Source organism: Danio rerio, chromosome 10 (genome assembly GCF_052040795.2).
Source record: "Danio rerio strain M-AB ecotype USA chromosome 10, GRCz13ab, whole genome shotgun sequence".
Classification (NCBI taxonomy): domain Eukaryota; kingdom Metazoa; phylum Chordata; class Actinopteri; order Cypriniformes; family Danionidae; genus Danio; species Danio rerio.
The window spans coordinates 35,084,624-35,107,814 of record NC_141030.1 but is presented as its reverse complement, the minus strand read 5'-3'; the positions used below and the strand labels follow the sequence as shown (position 1 = coordinate 35,107,814).

The 23,191-nt window shown below is 35.8% G+C and overlaps 1 protein-coding gene across 10 annotated transcripts in view; it reads left to right on the top strand.

Annotated features, from left to right (window-relative positions):
* robo3 (roundabout, axon guidance receptor, homolog 3 (Drosophila)) overlaps nt 1-23,191 on the top strand; it is a 494,668-nt gene that overhangs the window by 423,197 nt on the left and 48,280 nt on the right. For 7 of the 10 annotated variants that reach the window (XM_087268848.1, XM_087268847.1, XM_087268846.1 and 4 more), the window contains 3 exon segments: nt 4,965-5,089; nt 12,533-12,704; nt 17,707-17,912. In XM_087268848.1, the coding sequence (XP_087124974.1) occupies nt 4,965-5,089; nt 12,533-12,704; nt 17,707-17,912 (503 nt within the window). 10 annotated transcript variants of the gene reach the window in all.

Below are 23,191 nucleotides of genomic sequence, written 5' to 3'. Positions count from 1 at the left end.
ATAACAGGGCGAGAATGTGATAAAATCTGAAAACATGGTAAAAATCAGGCTTTTCTTTTTCGGGATTGCTTTTCAAAACACTGCGGTTGGGTTTAGGGAAGTGGGTTTTCAGCTCAATTGGTGTTTTTTAACATACTTTTGGTTGGGTTTAGGGAAGGGGTAGGGTGGGAGAATCAGTTGGTTGATCAGTCAGTCAGTAAACAGTGGCCCTGGTGGATTCACGTGAGAATGGCACTTGCGATAAAAAATTTGAGATCTGAAAAAGCACTCACAGCAGCCTCTGGCAGGTTCGCAAAAACTGCAAAAAACGTAGCTCCTGGAACACATTTGGTGCTCTCCAGAAATGTACATAGGGGTACATAATCAGAACGAGCCTGGGTTGGAAATAACACTTCACAACAGTGTGTTTATTAACTAACGTTACCAAATAAAAGGTCTGTTTTTTAATATCTAACTTCAGAAAAGAAATTAAAGTTAAATCCTAAAATTAAGGATTTGTGTATAATTTTGTTGCACCATTTTTATTTTTATAAATAATTTAGCTTAATTTATTTGACCCCTATATCAAAAACCTGGCACCTTTCTTGAATTTAATATATTTATAAATGTGATGTGTTTTCCAGTGACAGCGGCATTATGTGTTTATCAAACCCTGTCCTTAAATCTTTTCCCTGTCATATCACATTAGCATGCGCGTGACACCTCCATTCTATCCTTCTGCAAAACTCCATGCTGTTTCAGTAATGTTGTTTTAACTGCTAATTATTTATCACAGCCCAGGGCACATTCTCTTGGTAGCATTTCCACTTCTTGCTGTTACATTGTCAAGTCATTTTTTAGCATGAAATCCCTTGAGACTGCATGTGTGTGTGTTAGTGTGGTTCAGCAACATCTTATTTTTTTACATCTTAGTTGTCAGATTTTTCCCTGTATATTTTCACATTCATATATATTCGTTTATGTATATTTAAAAAGAAAACTCATACATTTCCCAGGTGTTGCATACCCTTAAGTCAATATTTCAGTCCTTGCATCAGCCCAGGTGAGAAATACAGTCAATACCGCAAGGCAAATAGGGAATTGGTGTCGTTACCTTACTGGTTTGCTTTGATGTCCCTCCAGACTAGTGTCCCAAATTATAGCGACAAGGGATGTGTTTCAGATTTGACCTCCGGAGTTAGTGATATGGCTTCTGCTTGACCTCAGGACAGCAACCTCGTGACCCTTGTGGTCATGCTCCCTATTGGGCCTTGTTCTGTTTTAGCATGCTTGTCGCCTCCAAGCTGTGATTCAGCCTACGCCCTATGACAGAAACTGCAAAAAAAAGCCAGCAGGCAAGCAGACAGGGAGCCAATCGGTAAATTGATCTAAGCCAGCTGCATTGACGTATATTGCATCTTTTGGATTGCATTTGACTTCTGTAATGAGAGTGATAAAAAAAATAGAAAGGGAAAGACTAAGAGTATCGGTGAACCGAAATACAGAGCGATCGTGAAACAAATAGAGTGCAGTTTGTTAGTCACATTAGTAGGGAAGATGCAACCGCCTATCAGCCCTCTGGCTTGATGAATTAGTGGGAAATTTAAGGTGAGCTAAAGGAGAAAGCCCTTCCTGAGTATAAATGCATGTTGTCAGAGCCGACGTGTCACTCTAATCGTGTGTGAAATGCAGGGAGAAAAAAATTGCACAGGAGTGGCGAGGAGGATGAGAAATCAATTAGCCCCGCTGAAGGTTAAAGGTGGCAGTGGTGCACATTCACAGGCGCCTGATAAAGGGCAATAGAATGGAAATAGTCAATAGCCATCAGTCGCAGCCGTGCCTGAACACCTGAAGGCCGATCATCAGTTTCATTTATATTCCATCCTTGATGCCAAAATTTCAATCTTCTTCTATCACACTGCATCCTCTACTAATATGGGAGTTTGTTTCTGCTAAAGGGCTGTTTACCAGGATGTTTACCAGCTGTCTATCCATTCATCTAGTTATCATTACATCTGTTCATTCTTATATCTTATATCATATGTCTATTTTTATATATAATCTTTCATCCATTTATCCTTATGTTTATCATCATATCATATTGAATATTCTATCCATCCATCCATCCATCCATCCATCCATCTATCCAATTATCATTACATCTATCTATTCTTATATCTTATGTTCAATTTATCCATCCATCTTTCCATCATCCTTATATTAATCATCATATCCATCCATCCATCCATCCATCCACCCATCCAACCAGCCATTTAACAGAAACATGCATCCATCCATTCATTCATCCATCTATCCATTCATCCTTCTATCCTTCTTATAATTTTTTATCCATCAATCCAACCTTATATTTTTTCATCCATCCATCTATCCATCTATTGATCCATTCATTCATCTTGTAATTTTTATCCATCCATCCATCCATTCATCCATCCATCCATCCATCCATCTTATCATTTTTCCATCCATCCATTCATCCATCCATCCATCTTTCGTATCATTTTTTCATCCCTCCATCCATCTATCATTTTTTTCATTCGTCCATCCATCCATATATTTTTTCATCCATCCATCCATCCATCCATCCATCCATCCATCCATCCATCCATCCATCCATCCATCCATCCATCCATCCTTTTTATAATTTTTTCATTTATCCACCATTATTTAATTCATTACCATTATTTCATCCATCCTTCTCTTCATCCATTTATCCATCCATCCATTTTTTTATCATTTTTCATCTATCCATCTATCCATCCATACATCCATACATTTTTCTTATAATTTTTCATCCCTACATCTATCCATCCATTATGAGACTGTCTGACATGATTCAAAAAGTATCCTATTTCAAAAAAATAGCATGTTAGGATTTGCAAAACTAGCTAAATGTAGGTTAATTTCATTTAGGTTAATTTCTAGGAGACCTGTTTCTTTACTTTTATAACAGGTTTATAACATGACTGAAACAAAAAATAGCTAGGTCTGGATGGAACTGTTTAAGGCTCCGTGATGTTGTTGGCTAAAAAGATGGCTGGAGGGCAGATAAGACCAGCAGATTAGCATCCATCACGAACATCCATTGATCAAACTCACACTAAGGGCAAGAACCAAGCAACCGCGGCAGAAAAAAAGCCAACAAGGTCTCATCAAAGAGATTGAGAGAGAGAAAGTGAGCGAGATGGAAGAATGGATCTGCCGAGAGATAGATGAGATGAAGCTATTGGCCACCCAGAGATGCTCTCGGGAGTTTAAGAGGTCCTCGTTTATATCCAGACCCTCATTAGTGGACAGAAAATGTACATTAGACCAAAGAGGCCAGATTACTAATATATAAATGTATATTTGCTCTCAGTACTCCTGCACATCCCCCAGGAGATAAGGGCTCTTCAGTACTGCATCACATGTGCTATCATGTGCTTTAAAGTATCTCTGCGGGCACATAGGAGAAAAGACTTCCATATTAATTAAGCTCTTTATATCCATCTCTTTCTGCTCTAAAAGACCAACACCGAAACATCTGCCTTTAAACACAATATGCATTTGGTTATATAGCCCCACTTGAGTTTTTAAAAGCCCTGAATTTATAATTTAAGTGATGTGATACTTACATATTTAGTTAGCTAGGTAGTTTAAACATACTACATAAACTGCAAAACCAAAAACACAAAAACTTTATTTTAATATAATTTATGTTTTTATGTCATACTTCTCAAGTAATTGTGTTTTTATTTAGATCTTCATTCAGTTTTTTTTTTTTATTTTAGTATAATTGAGATTCTATTGTAGTTTTATTTTTTAAAAATGATTCATTGGATTTATTAAATGTTTTGAAGGTAAGTGGTTGCAAACTATTTATATGGTCTGAATTTTAACAAACTTCAATTTAGTAATGTTCGAATCAATTTGTTTACTTAAATTCAGCCCATATAAATCATTTGCAATTCTTTGTAAATCTAACAAATGTTTTTTTTTTTTTTTTTTTTTAATGTTTTTTTTTTTTTTGGTGTAGTTTAGTTGTAGAGTAGATTTTTTTTGTACATTTCAGTTCAGTTTTATTAATATTAGTTTTTATATTTAATTTTATTAGACATTTTACCAACTTCAATTTTGTATGTTTCATTTTATTATTTAATATTTGATTTCAGGTACCTAGAAGGTTTTAGGCTTTTACTTCATACTGGAAAACAAGGCATAAAATATTTTCACTGCAGTAAAGTAACACAACAGTGCTGGTCAATAGTGTTAAGGATCCATGTGCAGCTTATTTATAAGATTAGTCAGACAGGCAATAGTCAAAACAGGAGTAAACAAATGCACACAGATAATCAAGAATCGTGGTCACAAATAGACGAATGGTCAATACAGACAGCAAGGCATCAAAACGAAAAATATGGCTAGGCTGGACAAGACAAGAGAACGGTTCGCAATGTAACAAAACAACAACATTCAGAAAATTCTGTGTGTTTGTGTGCTGTATATATGGTCCATGCAATCATTCTTTAAGCAGCTCCCAGCTGTGTGTGTAATCAAAAAAGAACTGGAACAGGTGTGAGTTTGTGGTGCATGACAGGATTTGTAGTTCTTTTGGTTACAGGATTGTAGTCCGGGTGATAGTGAAAGTTCTCCAGGCATCTATCAGGGTTAGATCGCTGGTGATCGTGACAGAAGTGCTGTTTGCATAACCTGACACTAACAGCCACTGGTACCAGAATATGGTACCATGTCTAGTATCAGCTATGACAGCTTTACAGCATGCCACCAGCATACAAACACACACACAGTTCACCACCTTGGGAGACTCAAGTTTAGACTAAACAACCTGTCAGACTGTATGACTCAATGACAGTCTTTGCTTGAAGGAGGTATTCAGGTATCCTAGAAGCTCTTATAGACTCTATATGGTCTTGATTTGTTCTCTGCGGCTATACAGCTTCATATCTGTTTTTTCTTCTCTCTTCCAGTTCCTCCTCAGATTGTAGTGCGTCCGCGGGATCAGATCTCTGCCCAGGGCCGCACTGTCACCTTTCTCTGCGGAACGAAGGGAAATCCCCCTCCTGCTGTTTTCTGGCAGAAAGAAGGCAGTCAGGTAAGAGGCAACACTGCACACATGCACAGAACAAACAGCCATCAAAACACATCAGTGCACAGCAGCCGAAAACGACCTTAAAGGTACAGTTCACCCACAAATTTAAAATGTATCATCGCTCACTGTTTTAAACTTATTTGAGTTGCTTTGTTCTGTTTAACACAGAAGAAGATATTTTGAAGACTGCCTAAAACACAAAGTCATTAACTTCCATAGTGGTTGTGTTTTGGATGTCTATGGTTGTTAGTCACTACCATTTTCCAGCATTCTACAAAATATCTTCTTTTATGTTCAACGTCAAAAAGAGAAACTCATATTGGTTTGTACATCTTAGAGGGTGAGTAAAAGGTAAGTAAATTGGTTGAATTCACCTTTTAAACTCTTGCATAGTGAACAAGTTTATTAGTGAGAAGCAGCTTTTTCAATCGAAAAGTAGCATTGATTTTAAAAGAACCGAGCGTCTTTAACTGGTTTTGATCAACTAATTTTTATTACAAATGTGAATCTAAAATCATTATTAGAACATTAAATATGTTATTTTTCATGTTTACATTAGCCTTAAATAATATTTGGACACTTAAGCCACATTGTTGCATTAAAATGTATAAAGAAACAAGGCACCAACAAAATTTTCATGCATTGTTCTGTTTTCTTAGGTTGTAAATGTGAAGACAAATGTATTTGAAATGGACTCTTTTTTATGTGAACAAACAGAGAATTGCAAACAGCTTCAACTATATATTATTTTGTAAACTGCTGTTTTTTCATGTTCACTTAGAATTTCCCCTTTAAAATATTACTTGAATTCTCGAGTTTGGCTCAAAATTGATTCCAACTTGTAAAAGAGTGTATATTGGCTGGATTTGTGTTTATTAATCTAGTCACTAGTAGCAACTCTGCATTCACTATTGGAAATACTGTACCTGGAACTGTCATCAGCACTGATAAACCATGCTAAATTGGACATTTTGACGATGTGGAAAATCTATATATGCGACATCAAAGAAATTTTGGACACTTAACCCTGATCTGATACTACGAATGTCAAATTGAATTTAATTTATTTAATTGCTTGGTCTAAACTATTTTTATCCTGTGATTCCTAATGTGCTCATAATGGGGTGGGGCATTGGCAATATTTATTTACGGAGTAATATGGCTTCTCAAAGGATAATTCACCCAGAAATTAAAATTATATACCATTTTCTCACCCTAAAGTGGTTCCAAACCTTTTTTTTTTTTTGCCCTTCTGTTGAACAGCAAGATGTTTCGGAGAATATTGGGGAAAAAAACAGCCATTGACTTCCATTGTAGGAAGATTACAATGTAAGTTAATGGATACCAGTTTACAACATTCTACAAAGTATCGTTCTTTTATGTTCAACAGAAAACAGCAAAAAAAATAGGTTTTGAACAGAGGGAGAGTAAGTAAATGACTGAATTTTCATTTCTGGCTTAACTGTTCTATTAACTAATCTCAAGGTGGTTAAAAATCATCTGCTGGCCAGTGCAAAAGTGCAAAATCCCATCATGCATTTTTCTGAAGTGTGATCAGAGTGTTCAAATACGTTCTGAGAACACTCAATATGTATTAGAGCACACTGTAACTTTCTGAGTGACACTTCTAAGACTTCTAGGACTAGAACTCAAATGGGTGGGAAATCTGATGGATTTATTTTTCATTATCCAGCTGATCTCACCTGGAGAATAAGTACCCCGAGAAGTGCTTCTGCTCAGAAAGCAAAATGCGTGGCTGTCTGTCTTTGAGTTGTATGTATTGTCACTTGTAATCATATGTTTACTGGCAGGATATTGTCTGCATTTGATAGGAGACACAGCTGATGATGCGTAACTGGCACAACCTTATGCTTTGTTGTGTGTTTTTATGAAATGTGTATGCTGGTGAATTTTCTGAAATCTACTGCCAGTGTCATGGAATGATAAAGTAATATTGTATTACATATATATATATATATATATATATATATACCTTTACCGGCCACTTTATTAGGTACATCTGTCCTACTGCTTGTTAATGCATATTTCAAAGCAGCCACTCACATGGCAGCAACTCAATGCAATTAGGTATGTAGACATGGTCAAGACAATCTGGCATGGCATGGTTGTTGGTGCCAGACAGGCTGGTTGGAGTATTTCAGAAACTGCTGATCTACTGGGATTTTCACGCACAACCATCTCTAGGGTATTTAGACAATAGTCCGAAAAAGAGAGAATATCAAGTGAGCGGCAGTTCAGTGTACGCAAATGCCTTGTTGATGCGAGGTCAGAAGAGAATGGCTGGTTTGAGCTGATAGAAAGGCAACAGTAACTCAAATAACTACTCGTTACAACCGAGGTATGCAGAAGAGCATCTCTGAATGCACAACACATCCAACCTTGAGGCACAGCCTACCTGAGTATTGTTGCTGACCATGTCCTTCCCTTTATGACCACTGTGTACCTATCTTCTGGTGGCTACTTCCAGCAAGATAACGCGCCATATCATAAAGCACGAATCATCTCAGACTGGTTCCTTGAACATGACAATAAGTTCACTGTACTCAAATGGCCTCCACAGTCACCAGAGCTCAATCCAATTGAGCACCTTTGGGATGTGGTGGAACGGGAGATTCGCACCATGGATGTGCAGCCGACAAATCTGCCGCAACTGCATGATGCTATCATGTCAGTATGGACCAAAATCTCTGAGGAATATTTCCAGTACCTCGTTGAATCTATGCAACAAAGGAATGTTTCAGTTCTGAAGACAAGAGCAGGTCCAACCCGGTACTACTAAGGTGTACCTAATAAAGTGGCCAGTGAGTGTACATATACAGTTGTAAGCAAGTATTATTTTTTTTTTTTCAAATATATTCCAAAGTACTTTTTTCAACATGTTTTTAAACATAATTAAACAACTTTTTTTGTCTTTGCTGGGATGACTGGACATAATGGTTTACTAGTTATTTTGAAAAATAATAAGAAGAATAATGATAATGTATTTTTTTATAGCGCCTTTAAAATTTAATTCTCAAAGCGGTTTAAACAAAAAAAAATTTACAGATAGAAAAAAAATTGATCATAACAGTAAAATTGAACCATTCAATGTAAAATATTCAAAATAGGCGAATAGGCGAGTGTAAAGTAGTGTGTTTTCAAGGATGATTTATTAATTCATTCATTTTCTTGTCGGCTTAGTCCCTTCATTAACCAAGGATGATTTAAACAATCTAAAAGATTCAGCATGTCTAATGTCATAGGAAAGAGAGTTCCAGAGCCTCAGAGCCAGGTTAACTAGTAAAATTAGGTTAATTACGCAAGTCATTGAACAACATGGGGCAGCACGGTGGCGCAGTGGGTAGCACAATCCCCTCATAACAAGGTCGCTTGTTTGGGCCCCGGCTTGGTCAGTTGGAGTTTGCATGTTCTTCCCGTGTTCGTGTGGGATTCCTTCGGTTGCTCCGGTTTCCCCCACAGTCCAAAGACATGCAGGTATAGGTGAATTGGGTAAGCTAAATTTTCCATAGTATATGAGTGTGAAAAAGTGTGTATTTCCCAGTGATGGGTTGCAGCTCGGAGGGTATTCACTGTGTAAAACATGTTGGATAAGTTGGCGGTTCATTCCGCTGAGGCAGCCCCAGATTATTAAAGGGACTAAGCCGAAGAGAAAATTAATAAATGAATATTGTGACTGAATAATGGAGTAATAATGCTGAAACTAATTTTGAATTCAGTAAAATAAATGTTAAATTGTAATAATGTTTCACATTTTGTACACGTTTTTACTGTATTTTTATCAAATAAATCAGCCCTGGTGATCAGAATAGCCTTCTTTTTTAAATATATTGCCTGATACAAATCTTTTGACCGGTTTTGTATATGTATAGATTTACAGTATTTACATTAAAATATTATTTTTTTATGTTCTATCCACTGGATGTTTTAGCTTGTACACCATTTAAATAAATAAATGATTACATAAATGAATGTAACTTTGTTCAAAACAAGAAGAATCACTCCAGGCTTCTTCTTTTTATAAGAGTTTTAAGAGCCAGAGAGACAAAGAGAAAGAAATAGAGCGAATGCCTTCCAGCCACTTTGTGATTCTGGTGACAGGCCATTCACCGGGTTAGAAAGAACTCTGGGATTTCTTAAGGAGCTTGTTCACATTCGTGCGTCTCCTCTTTAGGTCAGGGGAGGATTGAGCGTGTCCCTGGGCCCAGCTAGATAACACTCTCATGTCTCTATTAATAAAGCGCAGCAGCAGAAATGAAGATATAAGCCTCTGGTTGTCCTGTATTTCCTCTCCTCCGTCTCTTCCTCCTCCCTTTCTTCATCCAGCTGAGTGTGTCATAGGCCAGAGGTGATCAAATATCCGCTGTCTGGCAGGTCGTGAACTGCTCTTCGCTTAATCTCCCGTCTATTCTTTGTTTTTCTGTGTGTGTATATGTGGCCGATCTTTGAGGTCAGTAGATATAGAGCAGAACTGAGGATGAGGGTGAGTCTGGAGGGCTTGGGGGTCACCGGATTATCCCGAAAAATGAAACACGCTGCCAACTGGAAACAATAGGGCAGCTGTCAGTGTTGCAAGAGGAAGACTCCTTAAAGATCCTTCGGCCTTGTGTTTTTTGTGTGTATGTGTGTGTGTATTTGGCGTTCTTCCTCTTAAACAGCAGCTGAGATAACGCAGCTATTGTGTAGATGTGAATCACAGCGGTCAGCTAAATTTATGCCTTGAATGCATAGTGGCGTTCTATTAATGTAAATGCAAATCAGCCGGTTCATCTGGGCTCTTAAATTTTGAAAAGCGATTGTGAGGAGTCATACATTTTATCAGCAGACTTGATTATCTCATATCCTTTTTTAAATATGTTTATAATTTGGATAAACAGTCAGGAACAGTGATGAAACAAATGAAACGATGAAGCGATATGCCACAAGTGGCTGCATTTAATTGTAACTGCACAATGTGCCAAGAGTGTTAAATGTGGTAAAATGTAAGTAAAGTATTTGAAAGTATTCTTTTTTGGTAAGTACAATGATTTGTTGGCATATACAGTTGAAGTTAAATTAAATTCTTTTTTATTTTCTCCCAATTTCTGTTTAAATGAGAAAATATTAAAAAGAAACAAATTTTTAAACATAATAATAGTTTTAAAAACTCATTTCTAATAACTGATTTCTCTTATCTTTACCATAATGACAGTACATAATGTTTTACTAGATATTTCTCAGAATACTAGTATTGAGTGACATTTAAAAGCTGGGTTAACCAGGTTAAATAGGCAAGTTAGGGTTATTAGGCAAGTCATTGTATAACAATGGTTTGTTCTGTAGACTATCGAAAATAAAATATAGTATAGTAGCTAATCGGGCTAATAATATTGACCTTAAAATCTTTTCTAAAAAAATTAAAAACTGCTTTTTGTCTAGTCAAAATAAAACAAATAAGACTTTCTCCTGAAGAAAAAAAAAATATTATAGGAAATACTGTAAAAATTTCTTCTAAATTTCACTTGATAAATAGTTGAAAAAGAATTAATATTGCACAGGAGGGTAAATCATTTTGCCCTCAACTGTATATAATAAATGAAAAACCCATTTATTTAATAACTAATTTATTTTGTGTCTGCCAATTCACTAGTTATTTTGGAAGATACTAGTATTCAGTTTAAAGTGAGATTTAAAGGCTTAATTTTAGGTTAATTAAGATAAAGATATTTTACTTAGGCAATAGAGATAGTAGTGGTTTGTCTTATAGCTAATCAAATATATTTAATTCTTAAAATAAATTTACATCAAGTCAAGTCAAGTCGAGCTTTATTTTCATTTCGCTACTTGCGTGGACATACAGGAATGAAATGTTATGTCTCGCAGGACAACGGTGCTACAACTGAAGTCAGAATTGTTAGCCCCCCTTTGATTTTTTTATATTTTCCATACAATGTTTAACAGTATAAACATTGTATGTCTAATAATATTTTTCTTCTGGAAATTTTATTTGTTTTATTTCGGCTAAAATAAAAGCAGTTTTTATTAAAAAAAAAAAAAACATTTTAGGGACAAAATTATTAGCCCCTTTAAGCTATTATTTTTTCAATAGTCTACAGAACAAACCATCATTATACAATAACTTGCCTAACTACCCTAACCTAGTTAACCTAATTACCCAAGTTAAGCCTTTAAATGTCACTTTAAGCTGTATAGAAGTGTCTTGAAAAATATCTAGTCAGATATAATTTACTGTCATCATGACAAAAATAAAATAAATCAGTTATTAGAAATGAGTTATTAAAACTTTTATGTTTAGAAATGTGCTGAAAAAAATCTTCCTTCAGTTTAACAGAAATTGCGGAAAAAAATTAACAGGGCTAATAATTTAGGGGGGCTAATAATTCTGACTTCAACGATACATAAATTAATCATAAATGCAAACACAACACTGGACATAAGAGCTATTTAAAAAAAATAACTTATGCATAACTAACATATACTATAAGATACTTTACTATACACAAGATAGGCTATACAAGTACTTTTGCATGAGACTGAACAATGTTGTGCAGGATATTGTGCAAAAGGGGTACTGAAGGTGAATATTGTGCAAAAGAGGTATTTAAGGTTAAAGCAAGCAGTGCAACATGATTGTATACTAAACATCGTTTTCATTATTAAGTTCTTATAAGATGTTTAATAATAATAAGAGTTTAGTTAAAGTGTAATAAAGTGTAATAGTTGAATTAAATAAATTCTTAAGGGCACTATTAATATTGACCTTAAATAGTGTTTCCAAAATAAATCTGTTATTCCAGCCAAACTAAAAGTATTCAGAATGAATAAACAAATCAGAATAAAAACAAATATAGGAAAAAGTCTTTGCTTTTTAAAAAATCACTTTCGAATAATTTAAAAAAGATTAAAAATATTACAGCAGGGCTTTTATGTCAGCCTTTACTTGTATATGAGAAGTAATGTATCATTTTATTAATACTAATTGCCTTTTCATGCTACATCCATCATTGTAGAGTTACATGATAAGTGCTTTATTCCCTTATTTATCAGGGGTCAAAACAGCGGAAAGAACCGCCAACCATTCCAGCATATGTTATTTGGAGCGGATGTCCTTCCAGCCACAACCCACTACTGGGAAACACCCATATACTCTCGCATTCACACAGACACACATACACTACGGCCAATTTAGTTCCCACGCAAACACAGGAAGAACATGCAAACTCCACACAGAAATGCTAACCACTATGCCACCGTGCTGCCATAAGTGCTTTATCTGATACTCGAATAATTTTCAAGCATAATTAAGAGGCACTAGACTTATTTTTGGGTTAAAAAAAGCATTCTATAGTCAACATGTTCTACAAGTCTGACTGATCCGAAAAGTGTCATTTGTCATGTTTATCTTGTTTTTCTCCTGCCGTTTAACAGGTCCTGCTGTTTCCCAGTCAGCCGCCCTCACAGTCAGGCCGTTTTTCCGTGTCTCTGAGCGGAGAGCTTACCATCACAGATGTGCACAGCGAGGATTCTGGCTACTACATCTGCCAGGCTATCAGTGTGGCGGGCAGCATCTTGACCAAAGCACTGCTGGAGGTGGAAAGCAGTGAGTGAATGCTTTTAAACTGCCTTTCTGACACACACGTTCGCATAGAGCTGCCCTTTCATGCACCCCCACCGGCCCCATCAAACAGCGCCAGTCGACTCACATTGATATTCTAATATCAGTCTAACTACATTAAAGACCCGCAACTGTACATGTAATTGAATTGCTCGTGTGAGGCCTTATCGCGGAGATTTGAGTAATATTTTTGTTTGCGTTTGAACAAATTGCCGCTGCCTTAGCCTTTTCGCTCTAAACCAAACTAAATTAAAAAGTCTTCAAAGCCGGCCCCAAATTAAAATTTCCGCATCGGGCAAATGAGAGAACAGCAGGAAGCGCTGGAGACGTAATCAGAAAGGACGGGGCACAATCGCGCTATGCAAATAACCCCAGGAACATATGCCGTCTCCGTCATGCTCCCCAGTAACAGGATAAACTGTTTATGTGCACTCCACATGTGTGTGTGTGTGTATACCAAACTGCACCGATCGCACCAAATACCTTCACCGACAGTCCAATATTTGTAGGTCTGCAGGCTTATTAGATCAGTTGCATCTCCTAGAAGTGTCTATGCCTGATGACACTGGCATCTTGGCATTATTTGACTGATATTTGACCAATTGCGTATTCCTGGTACATTATGATATGGTCTATGGAAGTCTGGATGTGGGATGTCATTAATTGTGCATTAATTAATTGTTGGTGATATATCCATGAAAACGATTCCCATGATAATAATTTGTCTTCCCATGATAATACTCCCATAATAAAACCTCAAATCTGGAAACTGCCTCTTCAAACTGGTTTTGATAAAGACTGTATGTGGAACATCTGTGCTATAAATCTGGATGAGTGCATTGATTAAATTGCTACAGTAGCACAATACAGTTTTAATAAAGTTTATCAACACAGGTTTACTGACATAAAATAACTCCAAATTCACTACATAACATCAGTCAAGTGTCTCAGACAGCCTATTTATTTATTTAGCCTCACAGATGTGGTTTAAAATCACAGAATGAGGAAATAATATACAGTGGAAGACTTATTAACCTCCCCTTTTAATTATTTTTCTTTTTTTTAATATTTCCCAAATTATGTTTAACAGAGCAAGGACATTTTCACAGTATGTCTGATAATATTTTTTCTTCTGGAGAAAGTCTTATTTGTTTTATTTCAGCTAGAATAAAATCAGTTTTTAATTTTTAAAAAACAACATTATTATTAAATTATTATTGTTATTAAATTATTATTAAAATTATTATCAAAATTATTTGCTCCTTTAAGCTATTTTTTGATAGTCTAAAGAACAAACCATTGTTATACAATAACTTGCCTAATTACCCTAACCTGCCTATTTAACCTAATTAAACCAGTTAAGCATTTAAATGTCACTTTAATCTGTATAGAAGTGTCTTGAAAAATATCTAGTCAAATATTTACTGTCATCATGACAAAGATAAAATAAATCATTTATTAGAAATGGGTTATTAAAACTATTATGTTTAGAAATGTGTTGAAGAAAATCTTCTCTCTTTTAAACAGAAATTGGGGAAAAAATGAACAGGGGGACTAATAATTCAGGAGGGGGGGGTGCAAATAATTCTGACTTCAACTGTATGTAATTATTAATTTTAAAAAATATTCTTGATGAAAAGAGTATTGCAGTATATTTGGGGAAACAAATTAATTTATTTATTAGGCATTTTCATTTTTACCCAGAATAATTTCATGAATTTTGAAAGATTATAATTGAAAATTTTTATTTTCAATATATTGACAATAACATTAAGTTATTGTCTTCATGTTTTATCATGTTTACGTGATTCTATTATCTTTTTACTCATTTCTTAACATTTCTAATGATTATGTGTACTAACAACACCTTATTTTTATTTATGTTTTTATATCTGAAAAACAGAAATTCTCTATGGGTACATATGAATTACTGTAATTGATGTCATTAGAAATCAGAGCATCCATATCACCTACCGCTATATGAAAGGACATACACTGCATGTATGTGGCACAGAGTTGTCTCTCTCTATGCAACTTGCTGCTATGAATTTCACATCATGTAGGAACACAATCAAGGTGTGTTTGAGCGATGCAGCCCTCATCTATTTTTCTGACCTTATGGTCTTTTGCTTTCCTTACCGCAGTGGAGGGAAAATGTCAGAGCTGCACACTGTCTTTCCCAGGTTCATGTTTTGTTCAAATGAGAATGCTAAAGTAACCCAATTGTCAATTATTTATCTATGGGCATTTCTCCCTGCTTAGGTCAATAGACAGTGGGTTTTTCAGCGCTAGTCAAACAAATAATAAATTATTCATGGAAACACAGCCGTGTTAAGCCATCACATTGGTTTATAGAAGGAGATGCAGCTGAACGAGATGAAATGGAAGAGCAAATTGTAGAAGAATGCTGGCCGGTGTAATTATTGTAGAGTGCCGCGTTGAAATACATTATCATGCATTGCACATGCTTTACTGACATGCACTTTTCTGCTGGTAAATATATATAAAATGCAGTAAAATGTCACATTTCCATTCAGTAGGTTCATTCAGTGACATAAGGATGTGACAAAATAGGTATCAGAAATATAATTGCATTTCAATGAAAAATAAAAAAATATATATTAAAAAAATAATGAAATGTACAGTTGAAGTCAGAATTATTAGCCACCCTTTGTTTTTTTCTTTTTTAAATATTTCCTAAATGATCTTTAACAAATTCAGGAAATTTTCACAGTATGTCTGATAATATTTTTTCTTCTAGAGAAAGTCTTATTTGTTTTATTTTGGCTAGAATAAAAGCCGTTTTTAATTTTTTAAAAAACATTTTAAGGTCAAAATCATTAACTATATTTTCTTTCGATAGTCTACAGAACAAACTATCATCATACAATAACTTACCTAATTACCCTAACCTGGCTAGTTAACCTAATTAACCTAGTTAAGCCTTTAAACGTCACTTTAAACTGTGTAGAAGTGTAAAAATATCTAGTCAAATATTATTTACTCTCATCATGGCAAAAAAAAAAAAAAAATCAGTTATTAGAAATGAGTTATTAAAACTATTATGTTTAGAAATGTGTTGAAAAAATCTCTCTGTTAAACAGAAATTGGGGGAAACAATAAACAGGGGGCTAATCCAAATGTACATGTAGTTATTAATTGAAAAATAATTATTTAAGTATTTTTGTGGAATTTAAAAAAATTTATTTAGTATTTTCAAATTTTTTCTAGAATAATTTAGTACGTTAGTGCATCAACACATAGCCCTGAAATGCTCACGGCGAAGCGAGTTCGATTCCTGGCACAAGGTCCGTCCTTTTTCAATCCTTCCCTTATCTCTGTTCCCCTTTCCTTTCTTTAAGTCCCAAATCCCAATTCTATTTTTGTACCCCATGCCCTTAGAGTTTTTTATTTTGGCCTTGACGGTAAAACACGAATGCAGTTATGAATGTATTAAAACGTGCTTGTTTGTTGTAAAAATTCTTAATAATGACAAAAAATACTTATTTGTGCATCTCCTTAATTCCATGTGCAGCCATGCTGCCGATGTAGCTGGTGTATTCTGGGAAATTTTTTTACCCCTTGGTTTCGAGTGTGGTCCTGAAAAATTTTCATTTCAAGGGCTCCCTAGCCTTTCCCCTTAGCCCTACACCTTTAAGATAAAGAGAATTGGGACACGCCTACCCCTTCACGTGAACCTGCAAATTGAGGGGTAGGGGAAGGGCTAAGGGGTAGAATTGGGATTGGGCCTAAATCTCCACTGTCTTTACAAAAAAATTATTGAATTAAAATTATTTCTCAAAAAATATATATAATTAAATTATAACACTATTTAAATAAAATAGATAAATACATAAATACTGTCACTTTTGATCAATATAATGCATCCTTGCTAAATTAAATTATGTAAAGTACTAGCTTATAACTTGCTTATAGTTTTTATAAAATGTATATTTCTTTATCAATTTATATATATATATATATATATATATATATATATATATATATATATATATATATATATATATATATAATGTCAAAGTTTTCTGTATTGCCATTAATTAAAAATCTCCCACATCCAGCATTTGAATGGAGCATAGCAAAAGTCGAAACACCACTAAAGCTATAAAGATTTCATTAAAAAAACACTTCACAGTCATCTCAGACAAGTTAGTGTATTTAATAACATACAGCTTCTTAACAGATCCATCTTTTCCAGCTATTGACCTATAAATGTTGTATGAAGATCCTAAATGCATGGAATAATTGTATTCGAACACAGTACAGAGCCCGCTAAAATGTGTTGCAATGCATTTGGCTCATTTCCACTGTGCAATATCATTACACATGCATTTCAAAAAGGGTTTACAGCAGCACTACGACTAAATCAAATAACATCCGGAGGCTTGTGTCATTGATCTAATTAACATCAGATGAATTACTGATCCGTTCTTTTTTGGTGGGGTGTAATTTGGAAAGAGTGCCAAACAAATGGCCAGTGAAGCTATTTTTGTGATCTAGTCTAGTGTTTTCCAACCCTGTTTCTGAAGGCACACCAACAGCACACATTTTCAACCTCATCCTAATCAAACAAACCTGAATCAACTCATCAGAACATCATAAGAGACTCCAAAACCTGAAATAAATGGGTCAGATATGGGAGACATCCTAAATATGTAGTGTTGGTGTGCCTCCAGGAACAGGGTTGGGAAACACTGATCTAGTCTACTAAAAGAAATCAGCCAAGGGGACTTAAAATATGTTTTTTTTTTAATTATTAATTGAGTTTATTCACGTTATACCACATCAAGAAATTGTATTTCATCATGTTTCACTCAGAATCTCAGCTAGCATAACAACTCATAACAAGAGTGTGATTTTTAACCATCTCTTAAGTGTCATTGCGTCAAGATGGTTAATATGTTGATTACAGTACATGTAAATTTGGCTCTTGTGTCCTACGCCTCTCTCATTCTCTTCACCCCAGCTCCATCTGACCGGATCCCTCCCATCATCCGCCAAGGCCCGGCCAACCAGACGCTAGCTCCGGGCACCACGGCCCAATTGCAGTGCCACGTGATGGGCAACCCTCTTCCGAGCATCCAATGGGAGCGCGACGGACAACGAATCCTGGGCATCGACGAGCGCATTAGCCTAATGGAAAACGGCACTTTGCAAATCACAGCCCTGCAGGTACTTCAGTCAAGATAGTATTTAAGTAGTGCACATGAGAGTCTGTTTTACAGCTTTTACTCTCCCAAATGCTAATGCTGGAGGGTATTAACATATGGTTATTTCAAATCAAGCCCTCTTCAGTGTCAAAATGCCTCTCTTTACTGACAGACGCCATATGCTATCGTAGGATATTCTCTACGAATGGATTTCCAGACACACTGGCGTGATGTTTAGACACTGTAAAATGTCATTACTGCTATCCGATCAATGGCGAGGGCATAAAATGCGCAATCGAGTTTACAGCAAACAGGCAGGCTTAATTAGCGGATCGATTTTAATACTTGCTCTGTGGACGGTTTCGGGGTGACCCAGCCGCTCATGCAAGAGTTGCGCACAGCGATAAAACCCGGTAATTATGATAGTAATGGGAGAATGTGTGATGTCGTTAGTGTTAGCGCATGCTGGACTAATGAAATCCATTCCTCAAGGCCTCAAGGGTGTATGTGTGTGTGTAGCGATTGCAGGTTTCACCTGAGGTCGTGGCACCGCGGTGAACAGACCTGATGTGTTAATTGATTGTGCCCAGGAATGATTAACAATCGCTCATGCCTTAATTAAAAGCTCATTCTGGGGAGGCTAGCAGTCTTTACGTGCTACTCTCAGCGTGTCTGCTCTCTTCTCTATATTGTTTGAAATGAGTAGTTCACCCAAAAACGATCAATTAAGTCCTAAATTACTCAGTCTGGTGTTGTTCTAATGCCATATGCACTGTTTAAATGTAAAAGGAGAAATTATAAAGCAAGTTCTTACAATAGCAGAATAGAAAGTCTGCCTTAAATCAAGTATTTTAGATGTTAGTATCAATATTTTTAAATTAACTGTAAACTGGTGCAGGGGTTTCCAAACTTTTCAGCCCGCGATCCCCAAAATAACAATGCTAATGACTTGCAACCCCCAATATCTTCTAAGGTGTTTATAAATATACAAACTTGGCATCCAACAGCACACACACACACACACACACACACACCAATAGGTCCAAGTCTATTCTTTGTTTAATTTTGGAGAACGTCAGTTTGAGACCTTCCTCTATATTCACTCATGGCCTTTATTTTTAATGCATGTGAGTGTTGTAAAAGTATAACCTGATGCCATAAAATCAGTCTGCTGCATCTGACTTTAATATAACGTTATCACCCTGGAGCTTGCAATCCAATGAAAAAAATAAGTAAATAAATGTAAATCTGATGGCTTTTTACATTTACATTTACATTTAGTCATTTAGCAGACGCTTGTATATTGATGTTGTTTGTTTTGTAAATGCAAGTAACTTTTATATTCAATAGGTTATGGATAAAATATGGTAATTCTAATGGTTTAATAAAATAAATTAGATTTTTGGAAATCATCAAGCGACCTAAAGCTATATTTTTTTTTCGATAGTCACTGTACTGTATATAAAAGGATTTAAAAGTGGAAATGTCTTACTGCAGCCAATATGGATGCAAAAACAAAACTGATATTCACCTCTGAATGGTACATTTATTGTTTTTTACGTCATGTTACTATTAATCTTGATTTGTGAGATGTCTTATGTTGCTCAGGTATTTTTTATTTTAAAAGCCAAAATAAATTGTGTGGGTCAAAATTATCGGTCCTTCTTTTATGCCAAAAATCATTAGGAAATTAAGTAAAGATCATGTTCCATGAAGGTATTATGCACACTTCCTGTAAAAACAATGAATTTTTTTTCTAATCTTTGAAATTTGTCTATGAAATCTACTAAAAAAGCTTCACTGTCATCTAATGCCAAAGAAAATGTGTGAATTTAAGTAGCAGTCTTGTTTTTACCAGTGAGGATTTATGCTTTTGTGTTGCGTTTCTGTTTGTTTGGCGCTTTAAACCTAGCATGCTTTGTTCAGATGGACATCTTTGGCATTGTCCGCTCTGGTCTGATGCCTCCGTTGGCCCTCTTTAGTCCACGATTACCCCGGCATGATGGGAGAGCACGAGGGGGCATGGAGACTGGGGTTTGCACAGATGGTAGCGTGTGAGCGTGTGTGAGAAGGAGAGAGAAAGAGCGAGCACTGTGAAAAGGTGCCATTATACCGGGAGAATGGCCAGAAACTGCCTGCTCTCCGCTGTGCCAAGGGAACAAGGCAGAGAGAAATGTGAAATAGAATGAGTGTGTGTGGTAGTCGGAGGGAAACTAATAGCCTGGAATGGTTAATCCCAAAATTTGGTCATTGTTTATTCACTCCCACATCACCCCAAACCCGTATGGCTTTTTCTTCGCTTAAAACTAAAGGGGAAAATATTGTGGGCTGCTATATTTAGTGAAAGTGAATGAGGATGGGCTCTCAAGCTTCAGAATAACAAACACATTATTAAACACTTCTTAATACCTTTTAATGGATATAGTGTTTACAGTCATGGGATTTATTCGAGGAACAGACTAGTGTTATTTTAGTGTTTTTTATACACTGAAATAGTGTCAATACAATTTTAAATGAGCTTATTATCTGATTCATATCAAGCTATTCTTTTAAAGCAAGTATTTTCAGGGAAACTGTTGATTTGGTTTCCATATAAAAAATGTTGAATGCTATTAATTGTGAACTGATTTAAAGGATGAATCAAATTTATTTTATATTCTTCATCTGCTAAGCTGCTTTGACAGCATATACATTGTAAAAGAGTCAAGGACTGGGTGGGGGAAGAATAAGGACTCAATCACAGGGACAAAAACATGGATTTATTAATACAAATAAAACAAACAGATAACAAAAACTACCCCAAGGGGGAAAACAAAACTAAGACATAAAAACAAACTTGACTGGGCTGGCAGGGAAGAGCGACAACGACTAGACGTGACTTGATACTGGAAAGAAAGACAACAAACTTGTACAGGATTGCAGACAAGAGGGAGCTATATGGAGAAATAATTGGCAACAAACAGGTGAACATAATAAACTAATAATAGGATAACAAGGAGGGTGGGACTAGACAATAAATGGGAGAGCACATCTTACAAAGAGACGACACAAGCCATGTGCTCACGAGAAAACAGGACTCGAACACAGCCATTGAGAGAACCCATTAACCTTGTGTTCACATGAAACAAAACACCATAGCACGTGGCCACAATGTAAACTTGAAGCCACACAATACCAACACAAACAGAATGCAAGACACAAGCACATGATAAATAAAACACTTACTGTGCACTCACACATGTACTGATCCCAGCACCAACCAAAACCAAAACTAACTAGACTGGAGCACTTAGAACGGAAACACCATGCTGCAAACAAAAAAATAAACACACCAGAAAATGAGCGCGTATCTTGGGCACAGCAAAAGTGTTCACACAATAACAAAGACAGACAATGATGGGAAATATGAGTGCTCAGCCCCAGAAAACTAAAGCCGAGCACAACATACTAGATAAGAGAGGACTAGTGTTTGGACTCTGCCACCAAAACAACAATTAACCGAAGTGGCAAAATCCTGACAAAAAGCACTTTAGGAAAAAGGAAGAAGACTTGAAAAATGAATCATTTTGTGGACTGGCAACAGAACTGATTCATTTAGAAGATCTGACTCAAAGATTCAATTTTGATTTTGAGTCATTAAAAGAAAATGACTCTGTAAGCTAAAAAAGTTCATGTGTAATTATTTTAATTTGTTCATCATTATAAACACTTTGATAGAACTTCTGAAAAAAGTCCTACTTTTAATAAATATTTGCACTAATTTGGTAATTTATTGTTCTTAAAACTTTAAAGACTTGTTTTGCATATTGTAATTTCAAAAATACACTGATGTCATACAGGTTTAAAATGTCATCAGAGTCATTTTAAATTATTTCCATATCACAAAAACATTGAATGCTATGAACTGTGAATTGTTTTTACAGGACAACTTAATTACTTTTCAAACAAATCAGTTTTATTATCTATTTTTCATCTGTTAAGCTGCTTTGACAGCATCTATATTGTAAAAGCACTTTAGGAAAAAGATGGAAGTCTTGACAAATGAATCATTTTGTGGACTCGCAACAGAACTGATTCATTTAGAAGATCTGACTTAAGAGTCAATTTTGAATCAGAATGACTTTGTTGTCAAATTAAAATGACCCAGTGAACTAAAAAAATGTGATGAGTGAAGGTTAATGAGTCATAATTTTCAATTGTTTATCATTATAAACACTTTGATAGAACTTTGGTAGAAAAATCCCACTTTTATTATATATTTGTACTACTTTTGGCATTCAATTGTTCTTCTTGAAACTTTAAAGACTCGTTTTCCATTTATTGTAATTGCATAGGAAAGAAGCAACCAGCATTCTTCAAAATATCTTCTTTTGTTCTCCACAGAAAGCTAAAATACTCTTTAAATTTTAAGGTTTATAATGACATCAGAGTAAATATCTGATCCAAACGTTTCATTCTGTCTTAAAAAATAAGATCGAATGCAATTTCCAAACATTTACCTCCCTATTTCCTTTACCGCTCATACATTTTTAAGTGCGTGTTTAGCACTGAGCCCAGCGCTGCCATCCGTGATTAATCAGTGGTTGCCCGCCTGTTTACCTCTCTGAGCTCCACCAATCACCAGCCGACACCGACAGAGCTCCAACCAATGAGCTTATCCGCTCAAAAGAGGAAGAGGTCACAGAGAAAAGTGTTTCTACACCTTCTGTTTGCTCCTCTCCACCTCCCAGGAGAGATTCATAAGTGACCAAAATAACACACACTGCTCTTCTGCCCGAGGACATAAAGCTACGCAGGTTGAGTTTCAAACAATCTACTAATGCTGCTGTTTACATCAGCCGCTAACACATGCATTATGCCGGTCTCCACATGAAAATGAAGTTAGAGACAAAAAAGACACAAGCAAGCAGACAGTAATTTGAGGTCATGGTTGCATGTGTGTGTATGTGTGTGTGTGTGAATCAGCAATGAGTCAAATCCTCAGACGTGTCATTGGTGCCCCTGAGCTGTCAGCACTATTAGATCGCTGTCACAGAAAGAGAGAAGGAGAAAAGCTTTACTACATCTCTCACTGTCGTAAGCAATTTCTGCCTGACTTCTCCCCTCGGCCCCTGTGGTAAAAATTTAATGCCCCTCGCCCTCCCCACCCCTCGCCAATTTGTCTTTGAAATTTCCCTTTTTCTTTTTCCGCACATTCAGTTCGCCCAAGCTAACTCGCATGTTAGATACAAATATCTTAAACTGAGCTGACAGATGAAAATTTCTGCCGGCTTCCTACAACGGAAGGGTTTTAAGATTCAC